Source organism: Leuciscus leuciscus, assembly GCF_965113295.1.
Source record: "Leuciscus leuciscus genome assembly, chromosome: 1".
NCBI classification, from domain to species: Eukaryota; Metazoa; Chordata; class Actinopteri; order Cypriniformes; family Leuciscidae; genus Leuciscus; species Leuciscus leuciscus.
In genome coordinates this window covers 42,178,439-42,202,825 of record NC_138725.1, presented here as the reverse complement: position 1 = coordinate 42,202,825, position 24,387 = coordinate 42,178,439, and the positions used below count along the sequence as shown (strand labels likewise).

Here is a 24,387-nt window from a genome sequence, read left to right as displayed (position 1 = left end):
TAAATGTAAGACAGCCTAATTCTTGGCCATTTCCAATACAGACCCACCAATATTAAAATTCTGGCTGACAGTAATAAACCGATAATTATTTTTTAAATGTTATGATTAATTAAAAATCCAATTAAAAATAATACACTGAAAATTGACATGATTCAACATTGTGTGATGTGCAATATGAAAAAATGCATATTAATTTGGAGATTTGAAAAAGGTCACATTTAATATTAAATTATAGGTGTTTTTTAAAGATTTACTTTAAGTGAGCCTGAGATTATGGCAAAGGTTATTCTAAATGCAAAATTAGGAGAAATACGCTTGGCATGCACAGCTGTATCCAGTATCAACCAACACTGATACGTTAATAAAAAAAATCTCTAATATAGGCCAGTAACTGATATGGTGCTGAACTATTCAGACATAACATAATAATTACCACAACTGTGAAATAAAATACATGTAATGATTTTAGGCTAAATGTCTTAGCTGGAGGATTCAGGAAAACAATCATTGTATGAATCTCTGGATTGAATTTTGCAGTTCTAGATAGGCCAAGCAAACTTTCTGCATAACCCAAAAGGATGTCGTTCTTTCTAACAAACTTTTGTTGTGAGCTTGTTAGATTCCATACACATTGCTTGCACTAATTTATTCAATGATAGATGGGGGACAAACCACATCCCTAAATGTTAGTGTTTTGCCACCTCCCCCCTCCTGCACCCCCTGCAGAGAGAAACTGTGTCATAATGCAGTACCCCTTTTCTCATTCAAATGACTGCCATTGTCTCTATAAGCAACCAGCTCTGCTATGTGCCACAGAACAACTGAGTCTCTATATGTTGCAGAAAATGAGTACACCAGGGCAGGGTGTACTGAAGAAGCTTCACTGAACATCCATGCTGCTTTGCGAGAAATGAGGGAGGGAAACGACTGCTCTCATTTCCATCTAACACATACAACTCATATTCTTTAGCCCAAAATCTAGAGTAAACACACAAACAACACATGTTGCCCTATATGGGAGACTGTAATGCTAAATCAAATAGGCAGATTACCAAATCTCCAGAACTAAATAAAAAATTTTTTTAAATGTTTGCATCATTTTTGTTTCATAATCCTAGTGTACAACTTATTCTAGACTCAGACATGTTGCTATGCTTAGCTGTGAGTCTGATTAGCTCTCATTAGCATGGTTGCCAGGTTTAAGTTATCTCTTAATGATACCGTTTATTTAATTGTTATTTCTGTTTCAGTGTTTCAGTATATTCCCTACATTAAACATTATACTTGGCAGTTTAGGCTGATTGTGATTATTGATAATGAATGAAATCGTGTTAGCCTAGTAGCCTAAGTTATAGCCTACAGACTCATAAGCCAAGCAAGCAAGCAAACATAATTCACCTCAGGTTTAATTGATGTCAGCCCATATACACTCGCTAAATTCTGTTTAGTTAATATATATAGGCTATACCTTAACTTTTACTGTTTTGCCCCTCCTCCTTAACGTTTACTAGCATCAAATCGGTCTTCAATGTGCATTACATTTGATAATTTAATTAGTTAACCTGTGGTTTTGTGTGATATACCAAGAACAAACGTTTCTTTTAAATCTCGTTTAAAGTTTTAAACTTCTAACGTTACATACTTATTTTTCGGAGGGAAGACATTCGGATTCATTTCGAAGCCTTTAAGTTTGACGAATCCGCTCTATTCATTCCGGCGGAAGGGCGAACAACACACTTGAGTGAGCGAAGGCTTGAGATGGGGGCGGAGTGATACTAAGCTTGACGGTGGACTCCGATTCGAAGTGAGTGAAGTGGAGAAACTTTTTCAAAAGTTCCTGGAGGTGTTTCGAGACACACAGCAGCCGAGTCCGAGCTGCAGAGGGAAATACGGAATTGGACTATATCGAAAACGATCAATTTCTATGAAATTCACTCAACTTAACTTTATGACGCTGCTTCATCTTAATGTGATTCCTTGGAACTTCAATCACCGTGTCATTTTTTAAAGGATGTATTATTGCTAACATTTCAAAAAAGGAGTAGGATCGAGTTTCCACAGAAATGGGGAATTACAGTCTTTGGATATTTCTGTCAATTTTATATCTGGTGCAAAATAGCGAAGGTAGGATGACTGATTCTTTTCTCCCTTTTTTTTGTAAGGGTAGTGTTTTAGGACATGTGTGGACGCATAACCTGTTACGTTAGAATCAACGAAAGAACTTAAAACATCCCGACCCGTTGTCTTCGATTTATTAATTTTAATTGATGAGGTTCAGAATCATTTGCTGCTTTGCTCACAGATGTTTGATGCAGGATGTGCCATAATTGATAGCTCTCATAAACGTTTTTGTTTCAGTCCATCACTGGTTCGGTATAAATTTCAATGCAAAACAATACATTTTTGCAATAAACCTTTGCACTTTTTAGTATGCGCCGAATATTGTTGTGAAGACCATTGCAGAACATTATGCACGAATATTCAATGATGATGGGATTTAAAGAGTTCAGACCTCACGAGGACTTCTCTTTGTTGGTGGTGAATGTTGCATTTGCTAAATTGCTTGTTGTCGTGTAACTTTTACAAGTTTAGTTCTTCTACATAACGTAAGTAATTTTAGAGGGCATTGCGTTAGTTGGGTCTGTATGCATTTTGTCCTTGTCTGAATAGCTGAACCGTGAGAAAATAACAGTGAATGTCCGCTTCGCTGCACTGGTGATAAGCCGACCTATCAACGTGCATAGTAGGCTAATTGAGATTGTCATCAAGGTATACTGTTAAATCACTGCACTAGATTATATCTGAATTTTATATTTAACGTTACTGATTTGGTCAAAAAGACTTGATGAATGGAAATATGCTTGTACATGATGAGTTTTATGGGAGGTCTACTTGAAGCTTTTATGCTTCTTTTTTGTTTACAATCTTTACAAATAACAATTAGCAAGGGTAGTAATGAGCGTTTTTTTTTGTGTGTGTGATTTTTTTTTTATTTGTTTAAATCCGAGATTTGTTTTATCCAGTTTCTTACCATAAAATTATGAAATAGGCTAGGCTATATTGTTTGCTTGAGTCGGAATACCATTTTCTCTTGTTCTTCTAGTGAGTTAATTCAGTTAGTCGATATACTGAAAGTAGATACACATAAAATAAAATACAAACCTATATTCTGGAATGAAAAATAATAAATCAACAGATGCATGCGCTTGTATTTCGGCAGCCTTTTGAAGATAACAGATAGGATGCATCTTCATAGCTAATAGATCGACAAAAGTACTGCTGCTTTAACGAAGTATTATAACATTATCGGAAATCATACGCCTCCTATCGCTTTTCGTATCTGAGAAGAGTTCACGTGCTGAATTCTATTGTCATTCGATTCGAACAAAGCGGGAGTCTGTGTGAAAGAATCTGAATGTTATCTCGCGGCACTCTAATAGATAAGACTCAATGTATATTATTTACCAAAGAGTAGGCTAAATAAACCTACAGCTATGAGTGACCTTCTGTAATATGCTTGTTGTATGTGTTTCAATGAAATAAATGAGATGTAATATGTCATATTTCAGGGTTGCTTTGCTTTTATCGTTGAATTTGAAGTAGTCTCTGCCTCATTGTGCCCTCTCTTTCCACAGGATTGCGCTGCGTGGATACACACAGGCCGTGCGAAAATGGAGGAATGTGTATCGATTCAAGATGCTTGTAAGCTTACAGTTGCCATTTTTATATTGCAAATACAATTCTGTTAGATACACTATTGTTTGATGTTTAGTTAAAACTCTAAATTGTTTGATAAATGCATAACATTCACAGTTGTGTGTTGACTGTTCTAAACAGGTGGTAGCCTACTGGATGACATTTGCTATTGCTGTTATTCAGCCTTGGTTATCAGTTTTGTATAGTTTCAATCACTTTTGCACAGTGTGGAAAAGGGAACTGGAGTGTAGCAAAACACAGAGCAATGTTGTATTGTCTTGTACATGTAGGAGGCCTGTTTTGAAAATAATCTAAATAATTCACCAGATTCTATGACTCATAGTTAACTCAAATTGGACTATATCATTTTGTGCTAACAATAAATGCTCTCTACACCTGTCCACAAGATATCAGTCACATAAAATATATGATTGAACTTCTGATAGTGAATCTATGGAAGCTTTTTTTGCTCATGCCAAGTAGTTTTCCAAAATACGTAGCGTTCCTTCACACAGGCTGTCTTCATTGTTTATGCTAATACAAAGTGATTGTTATCACATGAAAGCCTGGGGCTGTTGTTTTATGTTTCCCGCCTGATTTGGAAAACTGTGTCTGTGCACTCTAGCTTCCATTCATGGTGATTAGTGTTTTTTTTCCAGGAGGCACTGGTACGTGGGAACCACTCTCATTGGTTTTATGTGACACCCAAATCCATAGGGTGTTAAACTAAAATCAATACTTTTGTTTTGTATGTGTATCTCTACAAATCATTGGTTGTAAGAAGGAGGGGGGGGGGGGGGGGGGGGTGGCATTCTTTATCTGAAAATGAAACGTTGCATTATCTTCTGCAGTCATGTTTATTACTTAATGGTATTTGTTCACTCCTTTACCTTTCCTTAAAACAAATATAACACAACCAAGTAAAACTGCCCCCACTGCACTATTAGTGTTCCCTCAAAGACAAACTTTTTATAATTTATGTAGCTTGTAAGTGTCTGTTTTTTTTTATAAGAATAATTGGGTTATTTAAATATCTGTAAGGTGCTCTTGTTATGTGCCCTTAAGGAATAATCTACCGACTTCAATCACTCCACCATTAACCAAAGAATCTCACACCCCCAGGCAAGTAGTTATTGCCTGCTCACTGACCAGGTATCCTGGATGAAGCCTCATTGTACTTTAAACCTGAAATTTGAATGCAAACTCACACCAAATGGTGTGTGGTTATGGGTGTGGAAACTGGGAGTTATGTCCTAACTGATTGATGATTGTTGAGGTAAACTGGAGCCTTTAGCGAAACTTGGTGTGTATTTATAATTCTCATAAAACTCAGGAGTTAGATAAATATGGCAAGGTGGCACTAAAATGCCTTTTGTGTCACTGTCACAGACTCACAGTATTAATCATTACCCAGCATACCTCAGGCTAAGTTATGAACTTATGTGTTAGTAAATGTGTAATGATGTTAGTGCTTTGTTCTGTTGTCATTCTTGCTCTATCCATCTACAAAGTTTTTGTTTTAAATTAGACATTTTGTTGACAGCATTTATGTTATGACACATTTAATCTTTTGTTTTGTTTTTTAAGAGTTTAATGTTAGTGTGTGTGAAGAGCAGTTCACTCACAATCTATTGCGTCTGTGTCAGCAGGTGGTATTTTTCAAGTAAAAAGGAATTTTATTTTATTAAATTTTTTTAAAGAGGACAGTAAATGTCATGCCACACAGCACAGTAATACAACCATCTGGAATGGCCAGCCACAAGAGAGTGGTCCGACCAGTCCTTAAGCTATGGGGACAGTAGACCCACTCCAACCCCCTCCCTGGAGATCCTGATGAAATCAGAGATCCAAAACAACAGAAAGGGACCTTTATTCCTCCAGATACCAACCTGTAACCCAGCACCGCTGGAGAGACCAGAGAGAGTAGAAGGAGGAGGACTAGAGAAGAAAGGGCATATGAGAGTAAGAGAACAACAGAGAAAACAGTGGATAATGGCACCTTTAGCAAACAGAGGCAAAGGTTGAACTAGACGTAGTAAGGAGTACTGGTTGGGACCGCAGAATTTCACAAGAACACCAAGCTGTGTTGAAATCTGGTCTCTGAGAAAAACCTTGGCAACAAATCTTCCACCTGTTCCTCCCCATGATGTTTTCCTTCCTTACCACGAGAGCTTGTGTGCCTGGAGGAAGTTAATTGTCCTATTTAGTGTAGTATCCTTGTTGTGAGAGCTCTCTAGTGACTGTAATATTATGCGAATATGCCCCTTAGGACTGTAATTGTTACCAGCTCAATTATGTTGACTGTTGTTTAACCAGTGTCTGGTTGAGGCATATACTGAGCCCTAGTACTTGTTTGTATCCTGTGTCATTTCATGGTCCCCTGCGCTGAGAGCTTCAGTGGCTGGTGCAGTCCATGACAGATTACAGGAGTAATCCTTCTCTAACTCTCTCCAATGAGTGCTTCTTTACAATGGGCCACAGTCCAATGCTTCTTGGGCTACTTTTATGAGCTGGCACAGGGTTAACATCTGGAATATTAAGGGGAACTGTTTTGTGCTTTTATTGTGGCACTGCCATGTAAAACATATCATATAATCCCTGTAAAATTTGTTTATGTAGTTGCCAAACTGACTCGATGGTAGTGACACCAAGGATAAAGTTTGGAGTATAAGGGGATACTGGTCTGTGGATCCGGTTATTAAATTCTGGTCCTGCTATGGTCCGTCGCTCTTTGAATCCCTTTTCTATAGGAAATGCAAGGCATGGAACGACAGCGCACTTGTTGTGAAGAGTCCAGGAATGTCACTCAAGGTGAAGAGTCAGGAAGCTCTGTTAAAGTGTCGTCGTGCCTCTAATCTCATCCCCCCAGTGTGGAGAGCATGCAAGCAAGTGCAACCACGGTGTGGGATAGTCTCGACTGAAGCAAAGAGATAATTAGGCAGATTGTGAGTGTGTCATTCAGAGAGGGTCCAGCTGGAAGAATAAGGCGGGGGTGGGGATGTGTGTTGGAGAGAGGGGGTTGTGCTTGGGTGTGGAGGGACAGCTGGTGGATGTTGTGATGGTAATCCAGTGAAGTCAGACCCTTACAAAGGGGGAGCGGAGGGCCAGGTGCTGCCATTGAGTGGCCTGCCGCCCCATGCCGAGACAGACGGGCCTATGGAGGAGAGGAGCCAGCGGCCCACGGGCCTCCTAACACATGCTCACACACACGCAGCGAAGTGATGTGGAGGTTCTCCATTGTCTCTGCAGGCTCTGCAAGCCCAGGCCACTGTCACTCTCTGAGAACAAACAGTGGAGATGAAAGTGTGTGAGCCACAGAACAGAGAAAAGAGACATCAATGTTTGCATTTTCCCACTCATTTGCTCTAAAAGGAAGCGGTTACAGTGGGGCTCTGTCCGTTATTGATGGTGTCGCCTTGACCCCAGTAGCAGAGTGAGTCTATAAATTGTGAATGTTGCATTTTACTGACCCATGGAAGCTCTCTGCCTCTTAAGACATGATGTATGAAGATAGTTAGACATGAAGCAGGCTCTGCTATCACAGGCCTTCTGTGAACTAACAACTATAATTTATTTACCTAAAATTTTGCACAATTTTTACAAAAGGGAATAATTAACAACTACAAGTTGATATCCAAGGCCTAAGTTGATTTACTTAAAGAACCGTGTATACCGATAGTTATGTTTATATCGTAAAGGCTGGAACACTGTTTGTTTATATTGAGTTTGGCACTTAAGAGATAAAGTTACTTTGCCTTAATATATAGTGGATTAGTGTGGAATGCTTTGTAAGATTCCTGCTCTGCCGCCACTGCATTCATTTCTGTCGTTACCTCTAGTCTATTCAGGATCCAGGATAAGGGATGTTTTGAGCAAAACTGTCAAAATGATGTGTAAGGTAATGTCTGTTTGCGGAATAGATTGAGACGTCCACTTAAAAGTAAGCAGATTGAGAAGAGAACCCTAGTGATTTGATGGGGTTGGAGTATAATTGAGTTTGACTGTAGGGTGAATGAAGTGACTAAGGTCTATATGTTTTGATGCCGCAAGCAGGGAGTCCTTGTTCCCAGGCCCTGTCACAGGAAGTGCTGACTCCTGACCCCTCTACTTAACTCACATCCTGTCTATCAAGACAGCTAAGGAGAGCTTATGATGTGCTCTTGCCCTCTCTCTTTTTCTAACTCCTTATTTTACCCTCCAGATATGTTTTGTGAGAGCATGGTTCACCTACTGGGGTTCAGAGAGACAATCTACTTTAACTGGATTCAAACATTTGCTCATCACTTCAAATTAATTCAATCTGATAGGATCATACACTCACACAATGTACTGCAGGAGTAGGCATAACTGATAATCTAAGGAGGAAAGTTTTAGTTTGTTTGTGTGTTTATTGATGATGTGGAAGATAAGACCAAGGATCTGAGAAGTTTACGGGTGACAGAGTTGGAGATAAGAGGCATTCTTTGGCCTCTACCTGAGTGTTCTCTTCCACTCTTATCAGACACTCTGAAGCTGTTTTCTGATCACAGCCACATAAAAGCTTTCCAAAGTGTTTCTAAATATGATGTAGAGATGAACTGGTTGTTTTCATCTCAACTATCTGCAGATTTTGTGATTTATGAGATAGATTAGAGTGGTTGGCAGCATTTTTACATGATGTACTTAATGCACAAAATGGGAGATTGTAAAATTCCTATTTGCTTAATGCATACTACAGGACACACCAGGTTATTGCTAAAAGTAATTTTGGAGTTATGTAGAGCTTTGCGGTTGTGGAATGCAAAACGTCTTCCATTTCTAGTTTTCTCAGATTCTCGAATCATGTCAGTGTAAAAACGCATTACTAATTGTCTTTAGATCTGCAGAATCAGTAAGAAAAGTCTGCTTCTCTTTGAGTTCCAAGAGATCTGGATCGGTTTAGGTGCTGGGGTGGGGTTTTGTGGTGAAGTACAGCAAAGAATGCTTTGGAAGACCTCGAGTCTGGGGTGCATGCAATGCGGTTGTGGTTGGCTTGTTAGCAATACCAGAAATTCTGTATTTTTTTTATTATTTTTTTTTGTGAGCATTGACAAATTTCTATACACCAAATGTTATCAAAAGCATTAAATCTGATCCGATGAAAATATTTTGCCCTAGAGTTTGTGTGAACTTACAGTTTGATAAGATCTGTGTTAAGGCTTTAGCCATGAGTCTTGAACGACCATATTATTGTTTTAGTCCACTTCCAGTCAGTTTATTTTTAATAATCTCACAGATGAATAATTATGTGGCCAATGCAACGCAGCAGGACAATGGGTTATCTCTCTCTACTTAGCTACCAATCTACATATTTCCACAGGTTGACAGGTGTTTTTTTGTTGGAAAGTTTTTTTATTTGTTAAAATCCAAATGATCCACATGAAAACCGGCCTACAACCATATTCTAAAAAGCCCTTTCGTGTGCTGTAGGCACAATTTTGATTCCAATTTTTGAAATTCTCTACTTTCAGCGATAATAGAAAGTTTATATGGAAGGTTCAGTTCCTGTGAAAGTTCTGCCCTCACAAACCCCCACCCTTTCAGCTCTCTCCTCAGCCATGGGTTACTGTTGCCAGGCTACAGCAGAGGCCTGTTGGTTCGTTTGAGCACAGGCCTGAAAGCCTGGCTGTTTGGGCCACCGCTCCCCCGTCCCTAAACAATAGGGTTCTGACTACTTTAGCTCTTTTATTTGGCCCACAAAATGCTCCCCTACCCCCACTTTGGTTCCTCTTTGAGAAGATGGGGAGCTGGGAGGGGGCAGTTGGGGGAGGGGGAACAGGCTCTAGTTGGCAGTGTGGTGTCGGTATGGGCTCTTTACAAAGGAATGGAGCAGCTATATGCCAAACCCCGCCACAGACATTTTTCAGGGGACTTTTGGAATTTTGATACCCTGAAAGTTGCTTCATCAGTTTTCAAAGCAAACAAAACCGGGTTTAGTTTCAGTGACATTAATAGCAGGTGACCTACACTCAACGAACTTCCTACTAAGGAAAGAGTTGGCCGTGAGAAGTGCATGGTTATTGTCTTTCACCTCAGAGTGGGTAGGATGGCTTCAAGTACCCGGTAGATTGAAATTCGGTTGGGAACTCTCATGCTTGGTGCCTCCTGGACCATGACTGACCAGATGAAGCACTTTCAGAGAAACATGGTGTGTTTTTGCTTCTCTTCCACAGGTGCTATGACCTTAGACTGCTAGATGATTGTATGGTATTGTGCTAAAGAGAATAGTGTCAGGTGACACTGCAACAATGACCTCTGAGTTCAGGAAAAACGGCATTGAGTTTCAAAAGTGAGCAGAGATGCCGAGCTTGACAGATATAAATCATTCCGGCAGCATCCAGAAAGCCCCTGTGTACACATTCAAGTTACAAAATGCTGTTAGGTCCCATGTAATTCTTTTGACATTGTCCATAGGTACACCTATACTATATGTATACATGAATGAAGCCCTTTCCATTGTTTTCTCAGTCTGATATGTCTTGTGGTTTCTCAGCATCCTAGGAGAGGAAATTGTTTGTAAGTCACACAACGTGTTTGAGTGTGCATGTGAGGTATTTGTGGTGGTGTTTGACTGCATCAGTGCACTTAGTTGTTTTATCTAGTCTTTCTCTCAGTTAAGAGTCATGGCTTAATTGTTAACCTGTCCAACTGCTTCATTAACCTTCCAACTTCCAGCATTATCAGGGAAGATGCTGCTATGCTTGTGCATGTGATCTAACAGCCTGCGTTCATGTGTGTGTGTGTGTGTGTGTTTGTGCACATCTGTTTGGAGATTCACAGACCGAATAGTGCCATTGTTTTGGGTGTAATCCTTTAAAGAAGCAGAGAGAAGCGGAAAGCCAAAGCAGTGCTGACAGATGTGAACAGTTGTTTGGTGCTATTTGCAGCTGGCGTGAGCCATCAGTGGTGTTGTGACATTGGAGGATTACTGTTTCTGCCCTCTTCCTATCTCACCCATGTCTACTCTATTCCTTAGGGGCCAGGGGTCTACTCTTGGTACATTCTAAATCAATGGTCATGCTGAGTAACATCCCACACCTAGCTTAAATCAAAAACTACCAATTTCCATCCGTACAACACTCAAAATTGTCCAAAATCTTCTTTTTAGGAAATTCTCGGTCACAGTGGAGTTCCTGCCAGATTGAATGCCCTTTACAATGAGTTATTTTTTCACTCTGAAAGCTCTGATAGGACTCTTGGCTGTATGTTTTTGGACGAATGATAGGCACAGCCAAGGCCTAGACAAAAGAATGTGTGTTTTGGCTGCAGAACACCGTGTGAGGACAAATATCCTAACCTCCCCCTGCTGCTACTTGACCAATATCTACACATTCTCACACACTTTCACGAAGGTTTTCACAATACAATAAGTATGAAACTCCAGCACGGATACAAACACATAGAGGGAATGCGTTCCAAAACTCACACACACATGCATGTTATCATGTTTTGTAAGGCCAGAGGCTCCCTCTCTTTGTGTTTGGAAATAGCTCTTGTCAACACATCCACAATTCCTCATAGTCCAGTAACTCTTTGAAATCCCACAAGCAGTTCCTCGGTCATCCTGCCCATTGTGATCGGTCCAAAATTTTCTCTTTTGTTTAACCATTTGCTGATTTTTTTTTATTTATTTTTTTACAAAATATACATGTACAAATTGCTCAGTTAGATGTACCACAGAATCTATCCAGTTTGGCCTTTATCACAAATTCCTTACTGCTCATGTACACATGCACTCGATGTAAACTGCTTCCTAGAGCCAAAGACAGACAAACAACGGGTTGTAAAGTAGGCTGTCTGCATTCTTCAAAGGCCTATCGTGCAGAATGGGCATTTTTATAAGGGCTTGAGTGTCAGACTGCATGCTAGTTGAACCTTGATGCGGTTCTCCTCAAAACTCTTTTTGTGCCGCAACTCCCCATTTCAATATTTTTTTTTATTTTTTTTTTTACCCCAAAGATTCCAGACATAGTTAATTTGCCTCTAAATAAACCCAGCCAAGCCATGACAAATAGCCAAGGGGATGAAGGGTAGGGGGTGATTGGTGGGGTGTCAGGCTTGCTCGGTCGTCTGTGAGGTTGCCACAGCAACAGGGATCTGGGATTCAGAAAGAGTGTGAGTGTTTTCAGAGCAGGAGACGAGGGATTACAGGAAATATGACAGGACATGACTCTCCGTACCGGACTCTTTCCCCCATCCCACCCTCCAAAAAACATTCTTTCCCTACCAGACACCCCCAACCTACCCCCACTACACTGCCTGACATTATCATCACAATCAGACTGCTGACCTCTGACATTTGACCTCCCAGCATGTGAAGGGTTCATAGGGAAAATCAGTGTGCCGCATTGGGGGCTTCAGGAGATGGAGGAGTAGCCCTGGGTATTCATGAAGAATTGTTTCTTACTTATTGCTGATCTGTTTCCTTCTTGTTTTGCATTTAGAGTTGAGAAAAAACTCCCCACTGACACGCAGTCTTAATTTACAGCATTTCATGTAGCCAGCTGTATTGGGAAAAAATATTAATAACAGGCATGATTCATTTTGTTTTTGATATGTCATCCCTAAGTTTGGTCCATTTGGCCTCTTTGCTTCAAATTCTCAGACTTTATGATTAAAAACAACCAACCATGGCCAGAAAATACACTCTTGTGTTGTTAAGTCAACAGTACTGTTATTAATAAGCAGACTTCACCAATGAACATAGCAAGTGAAGAGAGTTTTACATTTTCCTCTTCTTCTACTCCATCAAGCATTTTAACCTTAACATAACAGGTCCTTTTCAGTATCAGATGTAAGTCTCGTTAATCAGAAGACTTGGGATTCTTGATGCCGGCAACGTAATCTTGGCTCCCTTATGTATGTTTTTTGGTTCCAGTTCCAGAATATTTTATTACTCCCATATGAAACATTTCTGTAGGTGTGTCTTCCAAACAGCAGAACACTGTGGCGTAATCCTCTATTGTCTTGCTGGGTAGAAAAACAGTTCACCAGAGTTTGAATTCTCTCTAATTTTGATGAAATGGTTGAATGGAAAGTATAGTTCATGAACGGCTAGCAGGCTCCCTCTGTGGTCCTGCAGAAGTCTAAAACAGCACCCCCATATATGCCAAGCGCTTTTTTAAAGCCCCTCTCCAAGGTCAGAAATAAACTGCTTCAAATTTGTGTGGGGGAGGAGACGCCAGCCACAAAAAGAAGAAAAACAACAAAGGGACAGATAGCTCAGTGTAAAAAGTGGTCATCCTATAACAGAAAGAGGAGGAAAAGCCATTGTTGTCTCTGCCCAGGGGTTGTTTTACAGTGGAAAGAGAGAGAGGGCCTGAGGGGGGACACAGAGAGAACAGACCATCCCAGTGCTTGTCATCAGCTTCAAACGGTCTTTTTGATGTGGGAGTTCATCCTGTGGTGGGGCTCCCTGTGTGGGTGTAGGGTTACCCAACACACACTGGCTTCTCATGCCTAGCTTACCAAAGGCCCCAGAGCCCATGATAGAGATGGCTTTTTTAGGAAAAAGTTGTTTATTTTATCTTACCTGTTCAGTTTCAGGTCCCACTCAATTGTCCATCAAGATAACCTTCCTGTACTGAAAAGCATAGAATTAGAGCGGAAAGAACTGTATTCAACTGCCACAAAGTGGCTTTACCAACATATCATCTATGTTTTGTTGTCTCCTGTCTTTTGAGCAGTCGCCATTGTGAGGTAACACATGGAATACAGTGCAAGGTCTCATGGGTGAACACTGTGTTTTACTAATGACAGCCGTGTTTTACTATTGAATGCAGCGAAGAAATTGGAAAATCAGTAATAATCCTGGAATGCAAACTGGCATGGAGAGTAGCATGCTTTCTGTATTGAAATACCAAAGAATGTGCAAACTGTGCTCTGCTGTTACAGTCAAGTCAGACATATATGCAACATCTGGGGGACAGCATAAAATTTAGTGTTTTTCTCTCTCTCTGTGTGTGTGTGTGTGTGTGTGTGTGTGTGTGTGTGTGTGTGTGTGTTTGTGGTCCTGGTAAACCCTACACTGTGGGGACCAAAAGTCCTTATACAAGAATAATAATACCAGTGTGTGTGTGTGTGTGTGTGTGTGTGTGTGTTTTTTTTGTGTGTGTGTGTGTGTGTGTGTGTGTGTGTGTGTGTGTGTGTGTGTGTGTGTGTGTGTGTGTGTGTGTGTGTGTGTGTGTGTGTGTGTGTGTGTGTGTGTGTGTGTTATCACCTGCTCCCTAACCTTGTTTTATACTAAGCTTAGTATATTTACTATTTATGTTTTCTGTGCATGAGTTTGGAGAGATACTGGACCTGGCCTGTTGATAAAGTTTCTGAGGTCCCACTGAAATGCTTTTACACTCAGGTGCTCATTTTCAAAATTTTTGCCTATCAACAGATGCCGGCCTGGTTATATTGGTTTACTCTGTCAGCATCTGGACCCATGTCATCGCTCGCCTTGTCTAAACGGAGCAGCTTGCAAGAGCCAGGTTGCTAATGGAATCCCACAGTACACTTGTGTGTGCCAGCGAGGTTTCAGAGGTAAGCTTGAGGGTGTCTTCATGTCATCATGGTACAGTTTGTGGGAAATATAGGGCTGTTTGTGAATGACGCTTCTTGTGTCTGCAGGTCAGGATTGTTCCCTGATTGATGCATGTGCCACAAATCCCTGTGCCAATGGTGCCCGTTGTACTAATTGGAACAATCACTACAACTGCTCGTGCCCACCTGGGTATCAGGGAAAAAACTGTCGCAATGACATTGATGAGTGCCGCAAACCCGGAAAATGCCTTAATGGTGGAATCTGCATGAACACCCATGGCTCATTCCGTTGCGACTGCCTTGCTGGGTACAGCGGGCGCACATGCGAGGTTCCCACCCAGCCCTGCGCCCCTTCACAGTGTCTCAACGGGGGCACCTGCCATCAGACCGGTGACCACACCTACGAATGTGCTTGCTTGCCAGGTACAAACAGACAGAAAGCATGCATGCATTCATGTAGACACACACCCTTTATCAAGTTCCCATACTCATGCCCAACCCTTGGAATCGGGGTTTCCCGAAGCGTCTGAACTTTCCAGGCAGTGATACCTCATGCTTGCTATAAATAGCTCAGACTGAGTGAGAGAAAGATACAGAAGAGAAAGAGAGTGAGCAGAACAGTCAAAGCGTGGAAGAGGGAAAGCGCGTGGGCTGCTGGGCAGGAATTTACTTTATTGCCTTTCTGCTCCCCTCTGGGGAGCAAGCAGGAAATGTCTCTCACCAGAGAGGAAGTCATTGAAACCGTGAGAGATTATAAAACAAGCAAACACGACAGGGAGTATGGCCCTCTAGAGCAGATCTCCGTCAGGTCCTGGCTTTGCCTCTGTGGGAACCACCGAGAGAATATGTAAACACTCAACACCCACTGAACCTTTTTACTGCTCTCTTTACTCTGTTCATCAATTTATCAATGGTTGTGGAGCAGGAGTAAGTGAAAATTATTAGGTGTGTTAGGGAAGTGAGGAAAAGATCAGACATTATTATTCCCACATTTACCCCCCTGCTTCCTGTGTCATATTTCATTTCTCCGCCCAGGCTTCAGGGGACACAACTGCGAGGAGAACGTGGATGACTGCCCTGGACACAAGTGCATGAATGGTGGGATCTGTGTAGATGGTGTCAACACATATAATTGTCAGTGTCTGCCTGAGTGGACAGGTAAATGTACACTTTTTTTCCCATGTTTACTGTTAATTTTTAAGTTAAAATAACTTAAAATAACTTGGCATTTGTCATTCTGTCCTTAGGCCAGTATTGTGCTGAGGATGTCAACGAGTGTCTCATGCAGCCCAATGCTTGTCACAATGGCGGTACATGCTTCAACACCATTGGAGGGCACACCTGTGTATGCGTCAATGGCTGGACGGGGGACGACTGCAGTGAGAACATTGATGACTGTGCCACAGCTGTCTGTTTCAACGGCGCCACATGTCATGACCGCGTGGCCTCCTTTTTCTGCGAGTGCCCGGTGGGCAAAACTGGTATGACTGTCTTTATCATCCCGCCTTATTTTTAGGTCTTGTTCGTTATCCTCAGAGTCCAATTAGTGACATTCTGCTGTCCCTACAGGTCTGCTCTGTCATCTGGATGATGCTTGTGTCAGTAACCCCTGTAATGAGGGGGCCGTGTGTGACACTAACCCTCTGAACGGCCGCGCCATCTGCACCTGCCCTGCTGGCTTTGTTGGTGGAGCCTGCAACCAAGACATGGATGAGTGTTCAATTGGTAAATGTACAACATTGTGAATGGCTCCCTCTCTCGTTGATTCTTTCTGTCTCTCCCTCATCTTTGTCTCTCTCAGTAAAGAGTAAATGTTAACTGACTCCTCTGTTTCTCTCTTGTGCCAGGTGCCAACCCCTGCGAGCATTTTGGGAAGTGTGTAAACACGGAGGGTTCGTTCCAGTGCCAGTGTGGACGTGGCTACACCGGCCCTCGCTGTGAGATTGATATCAATGAGTGTCTGTCCATGCCCTGCCAAAACGACGCCACCTGCCTCGACCGCATCGGCGAGTTCACATGCATCTGTATGCCTGGTATGTCAGTACACTTGACCTTAGCTTACACAGAGATGTTAAATCTGCTTCAGATCAATGTGGACTTCCAGACTATATGACTATATAGACCTACTTTGGAAAACATGCAAAGTTCAGAAGAGGAGGGTTTGTTATGTAATAACGTTGTGGTCATTTGGGGAGGGGTAATTTTATTGAAATAGAAAAACTCTGTCCACATGGGTAAGTCACAGAAACCACAGATCAGTGTTTTGGCTTTGTGTCTTCAGCACACACGTTCAGTAAAAACTTGCATCCTGCACTACATGCATCTTTAGGTTTTTTGGGGAACCATACAAATCGGCGCTGGGAGCGGGGTGTATTGGGCAATCTGGGAGAGAGGGGGAGGAGTGTGCAGTGAATTATAATGAGATCTTGAGTGGTGGGAATGGAGTGGAACAATGGGGCCCCTCTGTGCTCCGTTCTTCGCCCTACGCACATAGAGAGAGAGCAAACTTTTTCCCAGCACTCTCATCCCCTCCCCCCACTTCTGCTCGTACCCCTTTCATTTCCACAGACACCTCTTCTTCCCCACCCTCCTGATCATCGCCAACTTGGCCCTGGCTCACGTGGAGGGGCCAATTCTTTCTGATTCCATGCCGCCGTCAATGCTCTGGCCCCAGCCCACACTCTGTTTCACCTGAATGGGGCGACACACAAGAACGGCACTCTGCTGATTATAGAACATGTGTGTTCTCAATGGAGAGATGACCACAGGGCATCCTGCGGACAGTAGGGTGTGGTGCTTCTAGTCAAAGCAGGGGCCTCAGTTTGCATAGACGAACCAATTCTCCATTTCCTCACAGACATGAACTTGCTGTAGGGTGCAGTGTAGCAGAACATCTCAGTGTGTCTATGGGCCCCTGTGTTGTGAGAAACTGCGGTCCGAGATTTGTCTTCAATGCCTTGAGGGTTAGAACTGTGTTTCACTCTGATTTCTCTCTATCAGGCTATCAGGGGAAGTACTGCGAGGTGGACGTTGATGAATGCGAGAGCAACCCTTGTGTAAACGACGGCATCTGCCGAGACATGGTTAATGGCTTCACCTGCACCTGTCAGCCAGGTATGAAACGTCATTTTCCCAGCATCACCAGCTCAACAGTATGTATGCAAAATTCACTTGTGTGGTCACTTAATATACAATCTCAATTCATGTAATATCAGGTTAAACCTAGCTTTGCCCCCTAGCCTGATAGAGGTTTTGCGTAATTACTCATTAGAGTGCAGTCTTTAGCGCTATGCAACTGCGTGCCCAAACAAAGACACCATTGTGGCCCCTCTACACAAGCACCCCCCCCTCCTCCTCTTCCCAACTTGTTCATAGAGAAGGGACAGCAGTCTCACCCGTCTCTCTCTACATAGAGGTGGTGGGGGGAACAGCAGCCCTGCTAATGAGATTCTTTTCCATGTCCGCAATTTACATCTGGGGCAGACAACCCCGCACCCCCCATTTAGCTATTGAGCCGGTAGCGTTTGTGCAAGGAAAGGGGGAGGGCCACTGGCCTTGAAGAAAACAATTCTAGCATCTCCCCCTTCTAACCTTCTGCCCTAGGCATCAACATAGATCCCATCATAACACTGTTAATCAACACAACACCCTCTAAAGATGCAGAAATGAACATTTCTCATGGGGCCCCAGCCATTTTTTTCGTACTTACTAGAACGTTTTCCCAGACAAGGGGTATCAGTCATTGTTTAAATCCCACTGCCCTCTCACAAATGCATATTTTCCATATAACAAATTTTAATCACTGCAAAAATGTAAGGAAACTTGATTAATATCTTCCAAATTTTTTTTATAAAGAGACAGTTAATATTCCAACAAAGTTCTCGATTTATTTTATTTTTTTCACATACTAAGACTATAATGCACAGATCAACTCAAGAATATGATTGATAAGAAAAACATTTCAACACAGTCCATTCCAGATTGTGACAGTTGGATGGATTCAGAGAATGCAGAATCTGGACATATTCTAAGGCTCCAGTATTAAGTCAAATGTTTTAAATTATGGTTATCAATGGTCTTGAAGAGTTTCAAGCCACAGTGCATATGTTATTGATAATACAAACCCCGGACATCATAAATTCAAACAGATATTCGTCCAAAACTTTAAGTGAACCTCCATTGAAAACTCAATAAGCTTGAATAAGCCAAGGTGCAGAGATCTATAACTAGACCGAGCTCTACTGCCCCCAAAGCTGAACCTAATGACCCGGTCAGTGTGTGGAACTCACCTCTGCTGCCTCAGACTGACCTCTAACCTCTATGTTTGCCTGTCCCAGGGTTTACTGGCACCATGTGTCAGATCGACATTGATGAGTGCGCCAGCACTCCCTGCCAAAATGGAGCCAAGTGCATTGACCGGCCCAATGGGTATGAATGCCGCTGTGCTGAAGGTAAGCTGCTAAATGAATATGTGTGTATGATTGTGTGTGCCTGCTGTGCAAGAGTTTTGTGGATCCCTTCAGGGTTCAAAGTCAAAATCATCATCGCTGACTTCATCCATACACCTGCTTGTAGTCTCAGGGTCAAATGCTTTACTTCATACTGGGTATGCTGGGCATACTGACGAAAAGCTTTAAATCCCCCTCCTCTGCCCTGCAGACCCCAATGTCACAGGGTCACCAAGGCCAGCAGCTGCTGACGTTGAGGGTTATGCTCGGTCATCACCCCGACATCTGTTCATCTGTAACCCACAATGCATACCCACACAGTGACGTATGGCACAACCAAAGGTCCCAGCAATTTACTTCACATAGTTGTGCCTGTAGGAATGGCCGTTTTCTGGTTTTAGTTTGTCCATCAAATTCGCATGAGCTTGTATGTGAATGTTTTGGGCTAAAGATACAGTACATACTGCATGTGTCTCTTGGCTTTTAGAAAGCACAGACATGGAGTTTGTGTATTGTCTGAAACAGCCTGCTGTTTGGTATTCGCCGTGCTCCAGTTCCCCTCTGCTGAGCTGTCCCGTTAGCTGGGACGCAGGGTATTGTCCTGCTACTCGAGGGGACAAAAGCAGGTCTGTGAGGCCTGTGAAGGGCTCTCTCACTTTCTCTCTCACTACCGCAGCCCAGCCCTGCCCTGCTCCTCACAAGGCTGCTGCCTTGACAGCCTGTCGGCATGGAAACCACGGGAACAGAGACTCCAAACTGTAGAACCTTTCACAAGAGAGAGAGAAAGAAGGAAACGGAGGTAGCAGACAGAAAAGAGAGAAAAAACGTATCGAGTCTGGGGAAAGAGGAGAGACATTTTCAGACCAAAAAAGCAGAGGGGCAGTCAAGGGGGTGCTGGATAAGAAGGATAAAGAGTACAAGGAAACCAAGGAAGTATTTACACCCCAGACAAAAACACAAATAAAGGGCATTGAATCATTCATGCAGAGTTTGTGAGCTACAGTGGTTATGAGCGGACAGTAGGAATATGGAAATACTATGAACGAAGACAATGCTATTTCGTCTTACCTAGCTTGTGCAGTAATGGTCCGCAGAGGGGAAATTGTTCTTGACAGACACAAACCACAAATGCAGGAACCTGTAGAGCATTGGTGACCATATAAATCTGATACTTCTTCGTTCTCACCACCTCACTCAGCCCTTGAGATGTTGGGCTTACAGAAAAATCACCCTTCTCTGCTTATTCACTCCTACACGTCTCCTCTTTGTCCTCAGGATTTGAGGGAAGGCTGTGTGAGAGCAACATCGATAACTGCAAGCCCGACCCGTGCCACCATGGCACTTGCATAGATGGCATTGCCAGTTACACTTGTAATTGTGATCCTGGCTACACCGGCTACCGCTGCGAGAACCAGCTCAACGAGTGCCACAGCAACCCCTGCCAGAATGGTGGCAAATGTGTGGACCGAGTCAACAAGTATATCTGCCAGTGTCAACATGGCACCTCAGGTGAGGGATGATATATTACTAATTCAACTGTATTAGCTACATTCAGTTTTCTGTTTCATGTTAAAGAGGGTTTTGGCTTCCCACACAGGTACCAACTGTGAAATCAACTTTGACGACTGTGCTAGCAACCCATGTGACTACGGAATCTGCAAAGATGGCATAAACCGCTATGAATGTGTCTGCAAACCTGGCTTTACCGGTGAGACAGGGAGAGATCTCCCCCCACTTTTCTTATACATTATAAACACGCTGTTGAATTAGCAAATTAAGAGAGATACAGAAGAGAAACCTCGGTTAAACTTTATTCTACGCTGTCCTTGTTGCTGTGTAATTATACAGTTAAGTACTGAGTAATATTAATAAACAAGCTCACTACACGGTTAGGGTTAGTTGCTTGTAATTATGTATAATTTACTGATGTTACTATAGTAAGTACATGTAAAATATGTAACAAGGACACAATAAAATAAAGTGTTACTGAAACCTCATTATAAACTTCCATCCCTTTCAGGATCTCAATGTAAAGACGAGATTGATGAGTGCCAGTCGAACCCTTGTCGCAACGGAGGGACCTGCGTAGATGATGAGAACGGCTTCCACTGCCAGTGCCCTGAAGGTTTCCACGACCCATTCTGCTATTCACAAGTGGATGAGTGTGCCAGCAGCCCATGTTTGCACGGGACCTGCAGGGATGACCCTAATGGGTACAGCTCCATTACAAACTTTAAAACCAAAAGGAAGTAAATAAATGGGAACTTGTTTTGACTGTGACTCTTGTTTGTATTGCTCCTGCAGCTATCGGTGTGACTGTGAGCCTGGATGGGTGGGTAAGAACTGTGACCTAGACCGAAACGATTGTTTACCCAGCCCCTGCCAGAATGCAGGCACCTGTTTTGACCAGCTCAATGGTTTCACCTGCAAGTGTCGGCAGGGTTTTAGAGGTGAGATATATGTTACATTAGCTCAGCATGTGTATTACAATAATAACAACAAAAAGAGATTTTATTACACATTGTTGTACCGGGAAGAACAGACTGTCCTCTCATATTTTATTTTCAAACTCTACTGCTGAAAAGGGTGTAATGTTTCGCTAATAAGGGAATTCCAGTTCTTAAGAATTGAACTGCTTTTGCCAATGGCTACATTCTGACAGCTGTCTTTCACTCCCATCCTCAGGTAACTTATGTCAGGTGAACATCAACGAGTGTGCCTCCAGCCCGTGTCTAAATCAAGGCACCTGTGTGGATGGAGTCGCCAGTTTCACCTGTCTCTGTGAGCCACCTTATAGTGGTCCCACCTGTGCAGAACTGCTTACACCTTGCTCTCCCAACCCTTGTGCCAACCATGCTTCCTGTGTGAACACACCCGACTACCTGGGCTACCAGTGTAACTGCCAACCTGGGTGGCAGGGTAAGTTTCTAAACGCATTCTGATTCAAGTCTATAAGAATTGAGTTTCCTGAAGCATGTCTTAACTCTGAGTGTCCTTCACACCACAGGTCAGTTGTGTAACAATGACATAAATGAATGCACCTCTAACCCATGTAAGAACCGCGGGACCTGTACAAATACTTTGGGTGGCTACGTGTGCTCCTGCCGTGGTGGCTACTCTGGTCCCAACTGTGAAACTGATATCAATGACTGTTCACCAAGTGAGTCAAATGGAACATAAACTAGGTTTTTATTGCAGATCTTGCAAATAAAGCAGTCTGCCCATTCTTTGGTGTGGTCTAATGGTGTTCTCAAATTTTGTCAGACCCCTGTCTGAATGGAGGATCCTGTACAGATGGAGTGAATTCATACCGTTGCAGCTGTCTGCCAGGCTTCACCGGGGCACGCTGTGCTGCCGAGGTGAATGAGTGTCAGAGCGGTCCCTGCAAGAACGGAGGGACTTGCACCGACTACGTCAACAGCTACACATGTACTTGCAAACCAGGTTTCACAGGCCTTTTCTGTGAGACCAACATAGCAGACTGCACTGAAAGGTGAGACCATGAAGACGCTCATAGCTTATAAAAGAAACGCTGTAGCCAATAGTAGCTTATAAACAAATCATCTCCCCTTTTGTTTTAGCTCCTGTTTTAATGGAGGAACCTGCACTGATGGGATCAACGGCTTCAAATGCACTTGCCGCTCAGGATTCACTGGAGATTACTGCCAGTACGAGGTGAACGAGTGTAACTCTCAACCGTGCCTTAATGGAGGAGTTTGTCAAGATGCCCTGGAGTCATATCGCTGCTCATGTCCGAAAGGTTACACTGGCCCCCGTTGCCAGGTATTAGTAATGCTATAACCTCAACATGCTTACAAATTTTTTATATTACATACAATAAAAAATATTAGAATAAAACAAATAATAAAAGAAATAAAATCAAGGATAGAATGGAACCAATGAAAATACATTACAGATTAAAATGATTTTTTTTTTATCTCTCTTTTAGTATCCAGTTGATTGGTGCAGGCCTTCTAACCCTTGCAAGAATGGTGGTCGCTGCAGACAGAAAGATGCCTCCTTCACGTGTGACTGTTTGGGTGCCTGGTCAGGTCGTTATTGTGACATCCCAGGAGTGTCCTGTGAAATTGCAGCCAGACAGAGAGGTACATAGAAATAGATGTGATTTTTTTTTTTATGGATTCAATTTCACTATGATCTTCTCCTTGTTAACGGTCCACACACTCTCTCTTGCACAGGTCTCCAGACAGATGAGCTTTGCCTCTATGGTGGACACTGTGTCAATACTGGAAACGCACACTACTGCAAATGTCCCGCAGACTACACAGGCAGTTACTGTGAGTCCCAGTTTGACCACTGTGAGGACAAACCTTGCCTCAATGGCGCCACCTGCAGGAGCTACATGGGAGGATACACCTGTGATGTAAGTCATCTTACCACTGGTACAAAATAGCATATACTATCATTCATACTAGTACAAGGCCTAATTAACTACAGAATATGAAGAACTGAAGATATTTCAGAAAAGATGTTGAACTGACCTGTTTTTACTCCAGTGTATGCCTGGTTATGAGGGGAGCAATTGTGAGAGAGAGGTCAATGAGTGTCAGTCTCACCCATGTCAAAATGGAGGAACCTGCATTGACCTGGTGGGACATTACATCTGCTCCTGCCCTCCAGGAACTCTAGGTAAGTTAAAAAATGATAAAACTATGGTGAAAAATATACCAGTATCAATGAGAGTCTTTTAGCCTTAAGTGCGAAAATCAAAATATAAACTACCATCAAAAGTTTGGGGTCAGTAAGATTTTTGTAAATGTTTTTGAAAGAAGTCTCTGCATGCATTTGATCAAAAATACAGAAAATCAGTAATGTTGTTATTACAATGTAAAATATCGTTTCTGTTTGAATATTTTAGAGTGTAATTTATTCCTGTGATCTAAGCTGAATTTTCAGCATCATTACTCCAGTCTTCAGTATCACATGATCCTTAAGAATTTTCTGATCAAGTAATTATCAATGTTGAAAGCTGTATTAAAAACAGTATTCTTTTCTTTTTTTCTTTTTTTTTAAGAAAAAATCTTGCTGTCCGCAAACTTTTAAATGGTAGTGTACATAGGTTACATATAGGTTGGAATATTGTCACTCTAATGTTTTCATTATGACATCTTCTTAGGGGTCCTCTGTGAGATAAATGAGGATGACTGCGCAATTCCCTCATGGCCCCGAGGGATACCCAAGTGTCAAAATAATGGCACATGTGTGGACAGGGTTGGAGGGTACAGATGTAACTGCCCTCCAGGCTTCACTGGAGAACGCTGTGAGGGAGACATCAACGAGTGCCTTTCCGATCCCTGCAACCCCTCCAACAGCTTGGACTGCATACAGTTGCCCAATGATTACCAGTGTGTGTGCAAGCCAGGCTTCACAGGTGAGGGATGTCTGAAAACTGAAAAATGTGTCTGTGAGGTACATATGTAAGATTGTGTCTAACTTAATTTTGTCTTCAGGACGAGGGTGTCAGAATAGATTCAGTATGTGCGAGTCTCAGCCCTGTATGAACGGAGGAGTGTGCTCTTTGTCCGGCAGCTCACCGCTGGGATACGCTTGCACCTGTCAGCTTGTGAGTATCCAGGCCTTATATGACATAATGTACCAACTATAGCATTATGATCTTGCACTTGCTGCTATTGCACTTCTGGTTAGACCTAAACTGCATTTCGTTGCCTTGTAC

General features: G+C 42.5%; 2 protein-coding genes across 2 annotated transcripts in view; one reads left to right on the top strand and one right to left on the bottom strand.

Moving 5' to 3' along the window:
• col5a3a (collagen, type V, alpha 3a) overlaps positions 1–1,718 on the bottom strand; it is a 140,770-nt gene extending 139,052 nt beyond the window's left edge. Inside the window, exon 1 of the mRNA XM_082149269.1 lies at positions 1,643–1,718. Coding sequence (XP_082005395.1) covers positions 1,643–1,664 — 22 coding nt within the window. The 5' untranslated portion in view covers positions 1,665–1,718. The remainder of the gene's footprint in view (positions 1–1,642) is intronic.
• A 127-nt stretch (positions 1,719–1,845) lies between these two features.
• The window catches only part of notch3 (notch receptor 3), a 29,532-nt gene continuing 6,990 nt past the window's right edge, over positions 1,846–24,387 (top strand). The window contains exons 1-23 of the mRNA XM_082149155.1: positions 1,846–2,124; positions 3,636–3,702; positions 14,102–14,244; positions 14,332–14,667; positions 15,280–15,402; positions 15,492–15,725; positions 15,814–15,969; positions 16,092–16,277; positions 17,245–17,358; positions 18,582–18,695; positions 19,968–20,201; positions 20,290–20,400; positions 20,713–20,905; positions 20,997–21,142; positions 21,378–21,611; positions 21,700–21,852; positions 21,957–22,185; positions 22,274–22,475; positions 22,642–22,798; positions 22,892–23,076; positions 23,210–23,342; positions 23,830–24,084; positions 24,164–24,276. Of these exons, the coding sequence (XP_082005281.1) occupies positions 2,064–2,124; positions 3,636–3,702; positions 14,102–14,244; positions 14,332–14,667; positions 15,280–15,402; positions 15,492–15,725; positions 15,814–15,969; positions 16,092–16,277; positions 17,245–17,358; positions 18,582–18,695; positions 19,968–20,201; positions 20,290–20,400; positions 20,713–20,905; positions 20,997–21,142; positions 21,378–21,611; positions 21,700–21,852; positions 21,957–22,185; positions 22,274–22,475; positions 22,642–22,798; positions 22,892–23,076; positions 23,210–23,342; positions 23,830–24,084; positions 24,164–24,276 (3,879 nt within the window). The 5' untranslated portion in view covers positions 1,846–2,063. The remainder of the gene's footprint in view (positions 2,125–3,635; positions 3,703–14,101; positions 14,245–14,331; positions 14,668–15,279; positions 15,403–15,491; positions 15,726–15,813; positions 15,970–16,091; positions 16,278–17,244; positions 17,359–18,581; positions 18,696–19,967; positions 20,202–20,289; positions 20,401–20,712; positions 20,906–20,996; positions 21,143–21,377; positions 21,612–21,699; positions 21,853–21,956; positions 22,186–22,273; positions 22,476–22,641; positions 22,799–22,891; positions 23,077–23,209; positions 23,343–23,829; positions 24,085–24,163; positions 24,277–24,387) is intronic.